The sequence below is a fragment of the Fragaria vesca genome, linkage group LG2 (genome assembly GCF_000184155.1).
Source record: "Fragaria vesca subsp. vesca linkage group LG2, FraVesHawaii_1.0, whole genome shotgun sequence".
NCBI classification, from domain to species: domain Eukaryota; kingdom Viridiplantae; phylum Streptophyta; class Magnoliopsida; order Rosales; family Rosaceae; genus Fragaria; species Fragaria vesca.
The window spans coordinates 19,633,644-19,652,035 of record NC_020492.1 but is presented as its reverse complement, the minus strand read 5'-3'; the positions used below and the strand labels follow the sequence as shown (position 1 = coordinate 19,652,035).

At 40.0% G+C, this 18,392-nt stretch overlaps 4 protein-coding genes across 5 annotated transcripts; all 4 read left to right on the top strand.

Moving 5' to 3' along the window:
• Positions 1-305: 305 nt before the first annotated feature.
• Positions 306-2,129, top strand: LOC101314725 (isoflavone 2'-hydroxylase-like). The gene is made up of 3 exons (XM_004292692.1): positions 306-1,013; positions 1,058-1,213; positions 1,471-2,129. The coding sequence occupies exons 1-3, from the start codon at positions 306-308 to the stop codon at positions 2,098-2,100; spliced, it is 1,494 nt and encodes a 497-aa protein (XP_004292740.1). The 3' UTR covers positions 2,101-2,129.
• Positions 2,130-3,039: 910 nt separating this feature from the next.
• Positions 3,040-6,197, top strand: LOC101303295 (isoflavone 2'-hydroxylase-like). 2 transcript variants are annotated; one of them, XM_004290891.1, is made up of 2 exons: positions 3,040-4,068; positions 5,536-6,197. In XM_004290891.1, exons 1-2 carry the CDS (start codon positions 3,145-3,147, stop codon positions 6,148-6,150), a joined length of 1,539 nt encoding a protein of 512 aa, XP_004290939.1. In that variant the 5' UTR covers positions 3,040-3,144; the 3' UTR covers positions 6,151-6,197. The 2 variants fall into 2 exon arrangements, with proteins under 2 accessions (XP_004290939.1, XP_004290938.1); XM_004290890.1 differs by having other exon boundaries at positions 3,040-4,161.
• A 2,603-nt stretch (positions 6,198-8,800) lies between these two features.
• LOC101303002 (isoflavone 2'-hydroxylase-like) lies at positions 8,801-10,892 on the top strand. Its single transcript, XM_004290889.1, has 2 exons — positions 8,801-9,753; positions 10,118-10,892. The coding sequence occupies exons 1-2, from the start codon at positions 8,830-8,832 to the stop codon at positions 10,724-10,726; spliced, it is 1,533 nt and encodes a 510-aa protein (XP_004290937.1). The 5' UTR covers positions 8,801-8,829; the 3' UTR covers positions 10,727-10,892.
• Positions 10,893-15,754: 4,862 nt separating this feature from the next.
• On the top strand, positions 15,755-17,619 carry LOC101302719 (isoflavone 2'-hydroxylase-like). The gene is made up of 2 exons (XM_004290888.1): positions 15,755-16,699; positions 16,781-17,619. The coding sequence occupies exons 1-2, from the start codon at positions 15,773-15,775 to the stop codon at positions 17,405-17,407; spliced, it is 1,554 nt and encodes a 517-aa protein (XP_004290936.1). The 5' UTR covers positions 15,755-15,772; the 3' UTR covers positions 17,408-17,619.
• Positions 17,620-18,392: the final 773 nt, after the last annotated feature.

Sequence of the window (18,392 nt, the reverse complement as noted above, 5' to 3'; positions counted from 1 at the left end):
CAATTATTTTGCCTTTCCCAGCTTTCCATGCAGTTCACTCTTACAGTCTTACCATTTGGAGTCATTTGGGCTGCATTTGTTGGTCCATTGGGGCTCCTAAGGCCCAAAACGAACCTTTGTATTGTGTTTTGATCATCAAGGAAAGTAACTAAAATCTAAATTTCAGGTCAAACTTGGCCCAAGAATTACAACGAGTCTAACCTAGACTGCTACACCTCCATTGTTTATAGTAAAAAAGCATTCCCACTGAATATAGAAATAGCAAGATCATTGAACTCTGTCTTGAAGACTTGAAGTGATCAAAAATGGGAGATCCCTTATTCTACAGTTTAGTTCTCATCTTCTTTTCTCTGCTTCTCATCAACCTTTTCATAACCAATAGATCACGTAACTATAAGAATCTACCCCCAATCCCACCTTGCCTTCCTGTCATCGGTCATCTCCACCGAACCCTCCAATCTCTCCCCGCTAAATACGGCAAAATCCAACTACTCCGATGGGGTTGTCGGCGAGTTGTCTTGATCTCCTCGCCGTTGATCGTTGAAGAGTGTTTCACTAAGCACGATATCGCCTTCTCCAACCGCCCGTTCTTGCTCGCCGGAAAACACTTCCACTACAACTACACAACCGTTGCCGTAGCTCCCTACGGCGACTTATGGCGCAACCTCCGCCGCATTATGTCTCTCGAGATCTTCTCCTCGTTACGCATGGCTCTGTTTTCAAGTATCACAAGACAAGAAGTCCGGTTGTTACTCGATCAAATCTCCAGGAGTTGCAGTTCGGGTATGACAAAGGTTGATCTTAAGTCCAAGTGTATCAATCTTCCGTTTAATGTGATGACGATGATGATCGTGGGGAAGCGGTATTACGGAGAAGATGTAGGAGAAGCTGAGGAAGCAAAGAATTTTCGAGAAGCTATTAGGGATGCAATGGAGTTAAACTCAACAGCAAATTTGGGGGACTTTTTGCCATTTTTACAGTGGGGTGATGTATCAGGGTTGGAGAAGAAGATGGTGAGGGTGATGGGCTGATGGCTAAGATGGACAGTTTCTTGCAGACTATGGTTTCGGATCGTCGTGAAACTTTGTCATCGAATTGTGATCAAAACAAGGGTGGAGGAGAGGTCAGGAAGTTGCTGATTGATAACTTATTGTTGCTTCAGCTAACAGAACCCGAGCTCTACACTGATGCGATCATCAAAGGCATCATTCTGGTAATGGTTTCATAAAACTTGTAACGTACTAGCTCAACCTCAATATGTACTGAATTAGTAGAATTAAAGTGCTCTATTGGATATTTGTATATTAATGCTACATTTCTACACAATAAAATTTTGGAGTCGAGAATCGTTGGATTAGATGACTTGTTCTGGACGCAAGAAATTGTTTAGGGACTGCTGGTTACATATAATTTATCATATAGAATGCACAGGCTCTTCTGAAAACTAACCTGTTCTGCTATCTATTGTAGGCGTTGTTGGCGGCCGGCACTGAGACTGATTCAACGACATTAGAATGGGCCATGTCACTATTGCTGAACCATCCAGATCAGTTGGATCAAGTCAGAGCTGAGATTGACATCAAGATCGGACAAGGGCGTCTGTTGGATGAGCAAGACTTGCCAAATCTGAATCACTTACAAAATGTGATCAATGAGACACTGCGTTTGTACCCTCCTGTTCCACTGTTAGGGATTCGTGAAGCCTCGGCGGATTGTGTAGTAGGCGGTTTTGATGTGCCCTGTGGTACAATGATGGTGATCAACGCATGGGCTATTCATAGGGACCCTGAATTGTGGCATGAGCCAACACAATTTAAGCCAGAGAGATTTGAAGGATGGAGTGGTGAAGGTCCTCAAGGATATAGGCTAATTCCATTTGGTGGCGGAAGACGAGGTTGTCCCGGGGCTGGCCTAGCCAACCGGTTAATTGCACTGGTGTTAGGAAGCTTGATTCAGGCATTTGAGTGGGAGAGGATTAGTGAAGAGAAGGTGGACATGAGTGAAGGTTTAGGACTTACCATGCCCAAGATCAAGCCATTGGAAGCCTTGTGCAAACCACGCCCTTTGATGCAGAAGCTTCGAATTCAATTCGAAAATTAGGACATGAAGGAAATCCCACTTAAATCATTCATACTCATGTTGTACACTTGTAACAGAACAATCCTTGTACATAGACTTTTATCCTTGTCTAGAGAAACGTATACAATGGTTTTGTTCGGTGGTTAATGCACATTATTAGTGTTAAGACATTTGTTACCTACAACCATTTTTATCCGGTCACTAACTAACCAGGAGATTCATGCTCGTCCTTATTGAACATGAGTTTCTTTAGTCAATTAGGGCATCTCCAACCATTATTTCTATACCCATACCCATACCTATATTTTGAGTCACCCAAACTCATTACTATTCAAACTCATATTTCATCTCCAACCATTATATCAAAACTCATACTCATACCCAAATTTTAATCATTTAAAAACAAGATTTTCATTCAAATTATTTAAATTTTGGCCTTATCATTCAATCTGGGCCGATCATTTTTGGACCGTTGGAGGGTCAGAAGAGAGCTCACGTGGGTTCAACCGCAGGTGTGCAGCTCCGGTTCCACCCGTGCGTCGCGCGTCTCCAGCTCCCGCCCTTATTTTCTGTCTTCTAGCGCGCGTTCTCCACAGACGAAACTTGCCACGCGTAGCTCATGCTGCTGCCCAGTCCTTCACGTGCAGCTGCTGGCTTCTGCTGCCCTCTGGGTCCCGCGCCTGCACATTTGGGTTTCCTTCATGCAAGTCGACCCATTTTGGGTCGCTTGTATAGTAGGAACCCATAATTGGGTATGGGTTTTAATCGTTGGAGATGAATTTTTATGAGTTCTGAGTTTAGGTATGGGTATGACAACCTTTGTTAGAGATGCCCTTAGTTACCAGAAGAATGCTATATATTATTACTACCAAAGTTTTGTGTCGAAATACATTTGTTATATTGCTATAGGCATCAATTTTTGTAAAGATGAGACAAACAAATCGTTGCTGAACATTATTTCCAAATTTTTTGGATCGGGGAATCTTCCGGTCACCCGATATCAGTAATAAAGATAGCAAGGAAATGAAGGAATGGTCTACTTCAACTGTTCCACATATCAAGTAGATGGCTAAATTTAGCCAATTATTATATAACCAATGTCTGCTCGCATATAGTCCATTCCAGACTCTCCGAAAAAGAACCAACCTTTCAAACAAAATGGTAGATTCACTCTGGTTCAGTTCTTTAGCTTTAATCATCTTCATCACTGTCATTCACAAGCTCTTCATATCCAACGAACAAAAATACCACAACCTTCCCCCAAGTCCGCCCTCACTTCCGATCATCGGCCACCTTCATCTCCTAAAACAGCCAGTTCACCGAACCCTCCAATCTCTCTCGGAAACCTACGGTAAAGTCCTCCTCCTCCGGTGGGGCTCACGTAAAGTTCTCCTCCTCACCTCCCCTTCCGCCGCCGAAGAATGCTTCACAAAGAACGACATCATCTTCACCAACCGCCCTCGAATGCTCGCCGGGAAAGTCTTACACTACGACTACACCACAGTCACCTTCGCTCCCCACGGCGACCTCTGGCGAAACCTCCGCCGCGTCATGACCCTCGAGCTCTTCTCTTCCTCTCGTCTCGCGGCGTTCCAATCCGTCAGGGAGGAAGAAGTCCGGGTGGTGCTGGATCAGATCATGAGGAGAAGCGTCAACAATAATGGGATGAGAAAGGTGGATCTAAAGACCAAGTTTTTGGAACTCTCGTTTAATGCAATGACGATGACGATGGTGGGGAGGAGGTTCTACGGCGAAGATGTGGAGGACCAGGCCGAGGCTAAGAATGTAAGGGAGGTCATTAAGGTAGCTGTGGAGCTTTCTGCGACAACAAACTTGGGAGACTTCTTTCAGTTCATGCAGTGGATGGATGTTACCGGATTGGAGAAGAAGATTGTAGGGTTCAGTCGGAGGATGGATACGTTTTTGCAGGGTTTGCTCGACGAGCGTCGGAAAGTCATGGCAGTCGATTGTTCTGACCGGAAAGATAAGGTTAGGAGTAAGTTGATGATTGATAACCTATTGTCACTGCAAGAATCAGAAGAGAAATATTACACCGACGATATCATCAAGGGCATCGTTGGGGTACGTAATTTGCTTTCCTTGATTTCTTATTTGAAATTAATTTAGTAGTGGTGAGAACTTGAGTTTTAGACTTTTAGCCTTGACTATCTTTAATCACCTACTAAATGCGCGCAAGACATTAATCAAACTTGATCCAAAGGCTAGGAAATGGACAACAGATTTTAGATGCAACGAGAGATGATCACATCTCTTCACCATTCATTGGTTCCTCTGTTTCAGTATTTAGTTGTTCAAATATCCTTATCATGCGTCTTGTCGTGCATAGAAATTATGGTATTCAATGTTGAGATAAGGCTAGATTATTTGCCGCCAGCTCCCATATTCTGTGCCGGCCGGCCAAACCCGGGAATTATATGTATGCATATATCATTGTAGCGCCAAAGTCCAAAGATAAGAGATAATATATGATCGAAATTATATATGTAATCTTCTTTTTACTTTAATGAATTGACGTCCTCTTGATTACCATTAAAGATAAGAGATAATTAAATTGATTAGTTAATCTTATGTTTCATAGCAAATTATGTCTTAATTAAATGTATGATTAAATTCAGTTTGCCTCCTCGTACTTTAAGTCAATAATCAGTTTGGTCTCATATCTTTTTTTTAATAACGTTGGTCCTTGTACTCTCAAACATCATCAACTAAGTCCAAAATTTTAATATGGCTTCAAAAATAATATTATTTGCTGACTTGAAACTGACATGGGGATCCACATTTGAGCTTTTTAACCTACAAATAGGGCAAATAAACATTCTAACGATGAAAAAAATTCATTTTTCAAGGACCAAACTCACCCATTTTTGCACTAAAATTCAAATTTTGGATTTAGATGATGTCATTTGAGAGTACAAGGACCAACGTTATTAAAAAAAAAGATATGAGACCAAACTGATTATTGACCTAAAGCACGAGGGGACAAACTGAATTTAATCCTTAAATCTATAGGTAAATTGATCGGAATATATGTAAAATTAGCTGGTAACAGTTCTTTTTTCTTTTATCACTTAGCCATGCGAGACTAAAAGACTCGTGCACGGTCTTGAATGAGATAAAGAAGTGAGGAACCCTCTTTTTGACTATGACACTAGGGTTGAACAACATAGATACTTGAATCATTTTTCCTATATTTGAATTTAATCTCATAATGAATATGGAATAAAACATGAATCCGTCCTCAATGCTACTGCGCAATGATTTCATATTGCTCAAAGTTAGAATGTCTCTTCAACTTTACGGTAACTTCATTTACTCGAATCGATTCGTTGAAAATCTGGTATGAACATTTTTACTCACGCATGAGCAAACTTAGCTAGTAAATCATGCATTACAAATTTACATTCTACTAAGTCGCCGCTGATTGCTCAAGTGTAGGTGTTACTGGTTGCTGGGACAGAAACGGCATCAACGACCATGGAATGGGCAATGGCACTATTGCTAAACCATCCAGACAAGATGAACAAAGTACGAACTGAGATAGACGCAAAGGTTGGAGAACATCGTCTAATGAATGAGCAAGACTTACCAAAGCTGAATTACTTGCAAAATGTGATAACGGAGGCACTTCGGGTGTACCCCCCAGTTCCACTCCTAGTGCCTCGTGAAGCTTCCGAAGATTGTGTGGTAGGGGGATTTGATGTTCCAAGGGGCACGATGCTCATGATTAATGCATGGGCGATTCATAGAGACCCCGAGTTCTGGGAGGATCCGACAGAGTTCAAGCCGGAGAGGTTTGAGGGTTGGAGCGGTGAAGGTGGGGAGGCATATAAGATAGTCCCATTTGGTGCCGGACGACGAGGTTGTCCCGGAGATGTTCTGGCCAAACGGTTTATTGCATTGGCAATAGGAACCTTGGTTCAGTCGTTTGAGTGGGAGAGGATTAGTGAAGAGAAAGTGGACATGAGTGAAGGGTTGGGTATTTCAATGCCAAGGATCCATCCCTTGGATGCTTTCTGCAAACCACGCCCTGTTATTGAGGCTTCAATGTAAACATAGGAATGGTAGGATAAGAACCAAAATGTTAAATCTCACGTACGTGTGTGCCCTGCATAATCTGTAATCTTTACTATGCATGTATGAATAAAAATAGATACACTAAGAGCTTTCGTAGTCAGATCTATTTTTATTTGGACATTTGGTAATCATACTCCACAAATTAAGTTAGTAAGTTGTGTTGTCGAGGGAAACGAATGTATAATATCTTTCATCAAAGTTGGACAAATATTATACGAGTCTACTAGCTAGCAGACGTTGTGTTGTAACGTAGTTACGTGACAGTACGTAAATGTCTAGATATATCATTAAACATACAATACGGTTCATCCGATCATTAACTGTTGAGATGTTTGAATAACTGTCATTAGGTTAAGGCTTTATTAATATCATGGTTGATATATTAAACCAATCAACTTGAATTTGAGCCCTAATCTAATAACAGTTATGCAAATTCACATAATCAGCTACTAACCGGTGAACGTGATTACACTTTATATATATATATATATATATATTATCTCTACTACGGTCATCACGTATGTACTGCTTAAGATTGCTAGCTAGGTAGTTGAACAAGCAGATCCATATCCAGAATAAGCCACGGAGACGTCTGCGTGTTGGATCCACATGCAAAGTAGCAAAGAACTAGCTATCTCCTGGCAAAAGATCAGAATAAAAGAACCCATTCTGAGCATAAAGTTGCATGCATATGATGTTGTCACTGCGCTTGAGTATCTATCTAGCTATATATATCCTTTAGGCTGCAGGCACCGAATTCGAAAGCTTATCTATTGGGATGAACCGAAGACCGACACGGGGTTACGGTGATCTGTTAGAAGTTATTGATTTTTTTTCTGCGGCAGTACCGCTCAATTCGAGCATATATATTACGTGTAACAAGAATTCATCTACTGAAATGTGTATGTGAAATTGGAGTCCATGGATTTGGTCTATATGCCAGACCGTGTTTGGTGACGTTGAAAAAGTAGTTGGGAGGTAGATACGAAATGTAAAGAAACGCTCAAGAAACTCTTCGGGTGTAAAGTGATTCATTTTACCTTATTTTTTCTCCTTCTATATATAGTACACTTGTTACTAAAAATAAAACATAATAGAATTTATATTCGCACTCAATAAGGAACGTAGACAAATGAGGAAAGCGCTGGACTATGTCAGCGTACTGTACACTGAAGAAAGACATGACACGTGGCGTAATACTATCCACAAAATTCGAATTCAAAAGGGTATGTAAGTAAATTTCAGATTTAACTCTGTTAACAGTAAAAATCACTTGTAAAAGAAAAATATTGAGGGTGTTTATGTCAACCCCAAACCATAAGCTCAACTCTAATTCTTTCTGGCTTTTGCTTCCTTATCGCTTTCCCAATCATCATCTCAATATCATCATCAGTAATGTGACTGTCTCCCATCACCAACACCTAATCGGTGAGAATACCGGCAACGACGATCATGCAATCGACTAGCGTGGGTTGTGCCGGAAAATGATACCGCACTCCAAATCGTAGCGAGCAGCTCCGGCGTACACCATCTAGACGGCGCAGCAAGCGAGGCCAAAGGTCATGGGCCAAATGGAGCTGCGGCGAACCCAGTTTATCCGACCTTGGAGATCACGATCGGGGACGACATGGTCTGCGGAGACGGATCAAAGAAGAGTGGGGAACCTCTCGCTAGTTTTTGTTTTTTCACACCATCGATTGACGTCGTCTCATCCCAATCTTTAAAGAAGAGGATTATGACGATTGATCAAGCTGATGAGTAATGACCATGGTTTCTCTTTAAACATTAGGCGTATTACTCTTTTGCTCTCTCATCTCTATGTTTCTCAACCTCGCACCACCACCCAACAAACATTAAACATTAAAGAAATCGAAATGCTAGAATTACCTTTGACTTAAATGTTCTTAAATTTTCACCATAACATGGTTGTTTTATAAATTATCTAATTGCCCTTCGAATTCAAGATTTGTGGACATTATTATGCCACGTGACTGACCCCACTTCAATATACCGTACTTTCTGGCGTAGTCCAACACTTAGCCGACAAATGAAGAGAAAAAGAGAATTTGGTGTAGAATGATTCACTTTTCCTCATCAGTTTCTTTTATGTAAGAAACTTCGTACTCAACATATAATAGGAAATGACCATATATATCTTTATTGAATCTCAGTGCGCACATGACGTCATTGATTGTGACCTATTAACTAGAGAAGAGAGTGGAGAATCTAGGTTCACCACCGATATTATTCGATGATTGTCTTAGTTGTTTGTTTGGAATAAAATTTTCAATATTTTTTTTTTAAAGTACGCAAGTGAACAAAGGACCATAGAGGAAAGCAATGAGTATAACACTAGGTTAATTTGCGAGCCAGGGACCATTACATGCTTTACAAATCCTTGTTTAATTTCAACTAGATGATGATAGCATCCCTTTAATGTTCACTTGCCCACCGCTTGGAAAGTCGTCATCAAAACCACAAATGCTAGTCACCAGTCTTAAAACGTCACCACCCTTTTGGGTAAACTTGTCTATTATTGATCTCATGAATGACGATGATCTCCACTAGCTAGATACAACGATAACGATCGACTACTCTATAAAACAAACCGGATCAAGGTCTTGTCGAACCAACTAACCAATAATCACTTTAGTCATGGAAGAATCTCTCTGGTTTTTCACCGTCTTAGCTTTCTTCTTCATTACGTTGGTCTACAAGTTCATCACACACAAGTATGGTGCAAGTAACCCTAGAAAAATATTCCCACCAAGCCCACCTTCACTCCCTATCATAGGCCATCTCCATTTGCTCAGAAACAATAACGAACCTCTTCACCGGACTTTCCATAAACTCTCTCAAAAATACGGCCCCGTTATGTTTCTCCGGTTGGGGTATCGTAACGTACTCATAGTCTCCTCACCATCTGCAGTCGAAGAATGCTTCACCAAAAACGACATCATCTTCGCAAACCGTCCACGGTCGCTTGCCGGGAAGCACTTGAACTACAACTACAGGTCCATGATATGGGCTCCTTATGGTGATTATTGGCGCACCCTACGACGCCTCACCACCTTGGAACTCTTCACGATGAAGCAGCTCAGCATGCTCGATCAATTTCGGAAGGAGGAGGTTCGTGTTTTGCTGAAGCAGCTGGTTCAAGACTGCGGTACCAACGGCTGGGCCAAGGTGGAATTGAGACACAGACTCAAGAAGCTTAGTTTTAACGTCCTGATGCAAATGATAGCGGGGAAGAGGTACTATAGCGAAGACGAGGCGGACCTGGAAGCGAGGCGGTTTAGGGAGTTGATAAAGGAGTTGATGCAGATTCATGGGCTTTCAAATCTTAATGATTTTTTCCCGGTTCTTCAGTTGGTTGATTTTCAAGGGGTGGAGAAGAGGATGAAGGAGTTGATGAAGAAGATGGATGGATTTTTCCAAAGCTTGATCGACGAGCAAAGGAAGATGAGGAGTGATGGGGCTTGTGTTGAGGGAAAGCCTACGTTGATAGATATAATGCTCTCTTTACAACAGCAGGATCCTGAGTTCTATACTGACGAAACCATGAAAGGTGTTATAACTGTAAGTACATGTATATATGTATTTCCCTCAATAGTAATAGTGTTATTTTATTCTTTTGAATAAGTGTTATTTTATTCAAAGTAATAATAATAATAGTAATACTAGATATACTAGAACAGCTTTGGGGTACGTTTAGATGAATTCTCTTAATTACATTTCGAGAAGGAAAAAAACGTTATCCAAATTCCCGATACATGAGTGAATAGACCTTTTTTATTTTAAGGATTTGTATGTGGTGCAGACATATACTGATATACATGGTATACAAATATTTAGGAAGTAAATATATGACTATGGTTTTTCTTTTGAGATTTTGTATGTTTTGTAGTATACGGTTAATCTTTCATGACTTTTCTATGTGTAGACAATACTACGTGCCGGGACTGGATCAGCATCAACGGCCGTGGAATGGACAATGTCAATTCTTCTCAACCATCCAGATGAAATGGAAAAGGCTCGAGCTGAAATCGAAGATAATGTTGGACATGAACGACTGTTGGATGAAGCAGATTTACCGAAACTAGAATACCTACAGAAAATTTACACAGAGTCCCTGAGGTTATTTCCACCTGCTCCACTTCTTGTGCCACGAGAATCATCCGAGGACTGCACCATCAGTGGTTTTCATATCCCTCGCGGCACGCAGTTACTGGTCAACGCTTGGAGCATTCACAGAGATCCAGACCTGTGGGAGAATCCAACAAAGTTTATGCCGGACCGGTTCGAAAGCGGAAAGAGTGGCTTTGAAGGGTTTAAGATGATTCCTTTTGGCGTTGGGAGAAGGGCTTGTTCTGGATCTCCTCTAGGAAAAAGACTGATGGGGATAGTATTGGGAGCCTTGATTCAATGCTTCGAATGGGAGAAGATAGATGGGGAAGAAATTGATATGGCAGAAGGTTTATTTCAGGTTTTGATAAAAGCTGAGCCCTTGAAGTCACTCTGCAAACCACGCCATGATGCGGTTTTCTGGTGATGAACTAGCATGACGCCGAAATTTGGGAGGATCCGGCAGAGTTCAAGCCGGATAGCTAGGTTTGAGGGATGGAGCGGATAAGGAGGGATATAAGGTAGTCTCGTTTAGGGTTGGATCTGACAATGCCAAGGACACATCCCTTGGAGGCTTTCTGCAAACCACGCCCTGATATTGACTATTGAGGCTTCAATGTAAACAGAGGAATGGTAGGATAAAGAACCAAAATGTTAAATCTCACGTACGTATGTGCCATGCATAACCTGTAATTTCTACTATGTATGAATAAAATTACGCACATCAAGAGCTTTCATTTAATTAGAACTATTTTTATAGGACAATGCCCACTAGCCCTAATTTTAAGAATTTTATTCTCACTAACAAAATCAGATTTTAAAATTCTTAAGAGCCAACTTAAACAGCAGAAAGACAATTATACCCTTAATGAATTAAATAAACTACAATAGACCATTATAAGAGTCTATTATAAAATAAAGTTTATATGATTTGATTCCCACGACCAATGACGTTGATCGGGCTCCAGCCACCGTTGACCGGGTTCCGACGAAAGCTAAGGGATCTACTGGGGGCAGTAGGAGGTCTATCCGGGGGTCTACTAGGGGTAGTAGGAGGATCTATTAGGGGCAGTAGGAGAGTACATGGGCAGTAAAAAGGTCTACAGGGGGCAGCAGGGGATCTGTCCGGAGGTCTACTGGGGGCAGTAAGAGGGTCTACTAGGAGCAATAGGGGGTCTATCCGGGGGTCTACTGCGGGTAGTAAGAGGATCTACTGGGGGCAGTAGACTCGAGTGATTAGAACCTAATATCACCTGACTTTTTCAAATTGTACCATGAGCACAACAAAAGTCAAGTATAATGCCATGGAAAGATATAATCCATGATTGATATCTATATGCCTAAATAACAATGGCAAACGGGGGAACCATGCATGATTGATATCTATATGCCTGATAACAAACGGGGGAACCATGGAAAAATATAATCCATGATTGATATCTATATGCAAAAGAAAAAGCAATGGCAAAGGGAGATCATTTAAACACGCTAAAACTAATTCACAGTACTTTAACCCATGAAACCACCGGTCGTGGAATAAAGTGAGCTTCTAGTCTTCCATGTTTGATTGTGCTCCACCACCGGTACCAGTAGAGGTGGATCTAAGAGAATAGGAGCAGGCGAGAATGAGATTCAGATCGCCTCGTCGGCGACGGCCAACAGCCCCGACGACCAGCCTTACTCGTTCACCTGAAACGGTTCCACCTCTCAATCACCGGAAAGTCGCTGGTGTGATTTTCCTCTCCGCCGACCTCAGGTTCTTCTACGGAGACTTCGATCCACGCGGCGGCGTCGTCATCTTTAAAGGACCATGGTTAGCATCAAGCGCCGTTGTTTGAATCTTCTCCGATGAGAGAGAGAGAGAGAGAGAGAGAGAGAGAGAGAGAGAGAGAGAGAGAGAGAGAGAGAGAGAGAGAGAGAGAGAGAGAGAGAGAGAGAGAGAGAGAGAGAGAGAGAGAGAGAGAGAGAGAGAGAGAGGAGATCTGAAAAAGTCGTAGAAGAGAGTGTTAGATTAAGGGAGAGTATTTTAGACAACAAAGTTAAGGAAAAAGTCAAAAACTTTGTTAGTGGGAACATATCTTTAAGAGTCAATAGGTTGATGGGAATTTTAGAATCTATTTTTGTTAGTGGGAAAAAAATCGTCAAATTTAGGGCTAATGAGAATTTTCCCTATTTTTATTTGGACATTTGGTAATCATACTCTGTGAAGTTAGTAAGTTATGTTGTCGTGGACGAATGTAAGTTAGTAAGTTAGTAAGTTATCTCTTACCAAAGTGTCTAGATATAGGACTAATACAATTCCATTCATCCGGTCACTATCTGATCAGTGATTTGTACAACTGAATTAAGGCTTATTAATATCTAACTGTTGATATATATAATATAACCAATCAACTTAGATTTAACCGTTGAAATTAAATGAGTCTTAATCTAATGACATTTATACAAATTCACATAGTCAACTAGTACCTGGGCGAACGAGATTGCAGTCATTGCACTCTTATACGGTCAACACCTACTGCTCGAGATTGATAGGTATCATGCATCATATCCATATCCAATGTATGCGTTTTGGATCCGCTTTTTTTTTTTTTGGCAATCAAAAGAAATTTATTAAATAAAGAAATAGTACCTAAGCGAGGGACATGATGCCTAAATCCTTAAGATGAAAAAATAAAATCAAAAGGCAGAAAAAACATGAGCAAGTCAAAGATGACTGCATCAAAGATCAAGACACATAATAGGAGTCTGATTACGGATAGGGTAAGGGTCTCATTAATTATTTTTTATCTTTAATTTTTTTTTTGAGACTTCGGGAGAGAATTAAGAACATTCTCATCTTCCCGAGTTCCAACTTCATCAAATCAAGAAGTCGGAGGACCCAAGCTTTGAGTCTATACATATGTATGATGACCAACGGGTTCCTTATTTTTCAAATTACCCCAACAAAACTTGGTTTGATGAATACCAGATTCTACCAAAGTATTTTTTTTTTTTTTCTTACCAGTGTCGATGCACTCTCTAACTGTCTCTTGCTCATTTGCAACAATGTCTTCACCAAGTTGCATTGGAGCAAGAATCTCAAAACTATTACTTGTAGAAATATTGACATCAATATTACCTGGAGAGTTTGTTAGAACTGAACACTTGCAATTACGCTTGAGATGTTTTGTTCTACCTCTTGTACTATTGGAGCAATGACTTGCTCAACAACAATTGGAGCAGGAACATTCACAATCTGGTTCAAATCTGAATCAACAACCTCAACTTCATCAAGAGAAGAAGACACTCGTGCAAATGAAAGACTCTCTTCGGCATATGCATTCACAGTCTTTGCAACAAATACTTTTTTTTATCTTTTGTCGACGACGTCTCGGTTTACGAGATTGTTCCTGGCTCGTCACCATCTCAGTCTGACGAGAAGATGCATGTTTTCGCAGTTGCTTACAAGTATTAACAATGTGCCCAACCTTGCCACAATGCGAGCAAAGATCGGGGAGATGCTCATATCCAACTTCAATCACAACAATTTCTCCATTCTTGCGACACAGTATAGTACCGCTTAAGTCGAGCATATATATTTCGGAGTAATGATAGGTGAACCATCAAGAGCCCATCTTACGTGACAGCTGACGTGGCATGCCTACATCATCAATTATGTGTTGTCATTTCTAGTATTTTCAAATTTCAGTTTTTTGTTGTTAATTACGAAATTTCTTTTCATTTTTATTTTCTTATTTAATTTTCAAACCCTATCCTAGCCTTTATCTAACTAATCTTTAAAAAAAATCTTTTTGATATAAACCCTAGCCTGCTCTCATCTCCCTCATGAGCTCCCACATCCCTCTTCAATTTAGTCGATTAGATTTCCTTCATCTTAGTTTTCCTCTTGATTCTGATATCTCATAAGTAATTTGATTAGTTACTTGGATTAGTTTTCCTATCGATTAGTTTTCCTTCATCTTAGTTTTCCTATTAATTGTCAACGATCAACCATTTTCCATGGATCTTGAGAATTCCTTAATCGACTAAATTGAAGAGGGATGTGGGAGCGGATGAATGAGACGAGAGCAGGCTAAGGTTTATATCATAAAGTTTTTTTTTAAGGATTAGTAAGATAAAGGTTTGAAAAATAAAAATAAGAAAGTAAAAATGAAAAGAAATTTCATAATTAACAACAAAAAACTGAAATTTGAAAATACTAGAAATGACGCATAATTGATGACGTAGGCATAGAAATGACACATAATTGATGACATAGGCATGTCATGTCAACTGTTACGTAAGGTGGGCTCTTGATAGTTCACCAAAAGATGTTTCACCTAACATTACTCTATATTTCGTTTAACAAAGATTTTGTTCTTGTTTTGTTTATGATAATGAGAGAGAGAAGATGAGAGTCCTCCTTATCCCTCCGTATAAGATATATTAAAAAAGAAAAGAAAAATAGAGTAAAAAGAAAAGAGACGTAAAGCCAAAACCTCTCAAATTATAGACACAACGTGGTTAACAATATAAAAATGAGGAAGGATATTACATTTCCTAAAATGTGTATGTGAAATTAGAGTCCATAGTTTTGCTCTATATGTCAACTGTTTTTGGTGATGTTCACAAAGCACTTGGGAAGTAGATATGTAAAGTAGAGAAACCACGTTGGGTGTAAAGTGATTCATTTTTCCTTATTTTTGCTCTTTCTATATATAGAACACTTCTAACTTAAAAATAAAACTTGATAGAATTTATATTCGCACTCACTCAATCAAGAATGTAGAAAAATAAGAGGAAAAAAGAATTTGGTGTAGAATGATTCATTTTTCCTGGTTAAGTTCTTTTGGGTAAGAAACTCATGTAGTAGAAAACGATCGAATATCTCTCTTTATTGAAATCCCAGTGCGCGCATGAATGTCATAGGTTGTGACATATCCGTAACTAACTCTAATATTAGGGAAGAGAGTAGGGAATTTATGTCGACTACCACCAATATTTCCCAATTATTGTATTAGTTGTTTGTTTTGAATCAAATTTTCTTTTTTTGGTCTGAGAATCAAATTTTCATTCCAAAAAGAAGAAGAAGAGGGGGGTGGGGGTGGCACGTGAACAAAGGACCATTATTGAGGAAAACAAAGAGTATAACACTACATCATGAATGTGCTAGCCAGGGACCATTACGTGTTCGAGAATTTTTTCTTTAATTTCAAGTTTTCAACTAGATGATGAGTCCCATTAGTTAAGCAATCTACAGCATCAATCCCTTTAATGTTCACTTGCCCGCCGCGCTGGGAAAGTCGTCATCAAAACTAGAAATGGTAGTCACCAAGCTTAAAACGTCACCTTTTGGGGTAAACTTGCTATAATTGATCTCATGAATGACGATGGTCTCCACTAGTTAGATACAACGATAGCGATCGACTACTCTATAAAACAAAGCGGATCAAGGTCTAGTCGAACCAACTAACCAATAATCACTTTAGTCATGGAAGAATCTCTCTGGTTATTCACCATCTTAGCTTTCTTCTTCATTATGTTGGTCTGCAACTTCATCACACACAAGTATGGACCAAGTAACCCTAAAAAAATACTCCCACCGAGCCCACCTTCGATCCCTATCATAGGCCATCTCCACTTGATCAGAAACAGGAAAGAACCTCTTCACCGGACTTTGCACAAACTCTCTCAAAAGTACGGCCCCGTGCTGTTTCTCCGGTTAGGATATCGCAATCTGCTCGTAGTCTCCTCACCCTCTGCGGTCGAAGAATGCTTCACCAAAAACGACGTCGTCTTCGCAAACCGTCCACGGATGCTTGCCGGGAAGCACCTGAACTACAACTACAAGTCTATGATATGGGCTCCTTATGGCGATCATTGGCGCACCCTACGACGCCTCACCACAATGGAACTCTTCACGACGAAGCAGCTCAGCATGCTAGTGGAACTTCGGAAGGAGGAGGTTCGTGTTTTGCTGAAGCAGCTGGTTAAAGACTGCGGTACCAACGGTTGGGCCAAGGTGGAGTTGAGAGACAGACTCAAGAAGCTCAGTTTTAACGTCATGATGCAAATGATAGCGGGGAAGAGGTATTACACTGAAGATGAGGCGGACCAGGAAGCGAGGCGGTTTAGGGAGATGATAAAGGAGTTGAAGCAGATTCATGGGTCTTTCTCAAATCTTAATGACTTTTTCCCGGTTCTTCAGTTGGTGGATTTTCAAGGGGTGGAGAAGAGGATGATGGAGTTGATGAAGAAGATGGATGGATTTTATCAAAGCTTGATCGACGAGCAAAGGAGGATGCGGAGTGATGGGGCTTGTAGTGAAGGAAAGCCTACGCTGATTGATATAATGCTCTCTTTGCAACAGCTACATCCTGAGTTCTATACTGACGAAACCATGAAAGCTGTTATAACAGTAAGTATCTTCTTTTCTTTTGAGATTTTGTGTGATTTGGTAGTTTGTGTGGTTAATTTTTCAGGAATTCTCTACGTGTAGTCAATACTACGTGGCGGGACTGAATCAGCAGCAACGGCCGTTGAATTTGCAATGGCACTTCTTCTCAACCATCCAAACGAAATGGAAAAGGCTCGAGCTGAAATCGAAGCCAATGTTGGACAAGAACGACTATTGGATGAAGCAGATTTGCCCAAGCTAGAATACCTACAGAAAATATACACAGAGTCCACAAGGTTGTTTCCAGTTGCTCAACTTCTCGTGCCACACGAATCATCGGAGGAATGCACAGTCAGTGGTTTCCATGTCCCCCGTGGCACGCAGTTATTGGTGAACGCTTGGAGCATTCATAGAGATCCAGACCTGTGGGAGAATCCAACCAAATTCATGCCGGAGCGATTTGAAAGCGGAAAGATCAGTGGTTTTGAAGGATATAAGATGATTCCTTTTGGCGCTGGGAGACGAGGTTGTCCTGGAGCTCCGCTAGGAAAAAGATTGATGGGGATGCTTTTGGGAGCCTTGATTCAATGCTTTGAATGGGAGAAGATAGACGGGAAAGAGATTGATATGACAGAAGGATTATACCAGTCCTTGTCTAAAGCTGAGCACTTGAAGGCACTCTGCAAACCACGCCATGATGCACGCGGTATTCTGGTGACGATGGGGTAACAATCTCCGGCCTATTTGAATCACATCTCATATACACATATACATAGCAACTGTCTGATGAGCATATCATTATCTTATTAGCTCGCTAAAACATAATAACAAACTTGTTATATATGACAGTTATAGATTACGTATGGTATAAATCTCATATGTATTCTAACGAACTTGTTATATACTTATATATGACAATTATAGACTACGTACGGTATAAATCTCATATGTATTCATTTCCAAACTCGAGGACATATATTGATATATATGTATACAATTACCTATTGTTATGTGTAAAAAGTAAATACGATACTTAGAGATAAGAGCCAAGGACTGAAAAATAGAAATTATCCCCGAAATTTCCTTTTTTCATGATCTCGATATTTAATTGAGATACCAAACAATCTCGCGAGAAATTATGGATATATCACGATATTTTATGATAATTTCGAAATTTAGCCAAAATTCTCAAGATTTTATACCCATATTTCAAATATTAGTACACAAGGCAATCACATATTTATATACCAAGCAAACTTGCAAGAAATTATAGATATATCACGATATTTTATGATAAAAATTTAACCGAAATTCTCGAGATTTTACAACCAAATTTCAAATATTAGTACAAAAGACAATCATAGCATGTGAGACCCGAACCTTGGTTGTCCAAGGACAACTAAAACACCCCAACCAACCTTGTTGAGATGCATTTTGGTTATTATTAGAACATTTTTATATATATCCTCTCATATATTTCATCCTCTTTTTATCATTTTTTTTTCCGATAATCTACAATATCGATAATTTCTTGATATTTCCATCGAAATGTCCATTTTTTGGACCATCGAATTTATGAGAAGATAATTCAAATGTCAAATAATGCAACAACATTAATACAACAACGACCTCCATGATAAGTCATTTTCTACCGGCCGGTACATTACCCCTATTTTGAATATATATATATATATATATATATATAATAATATAT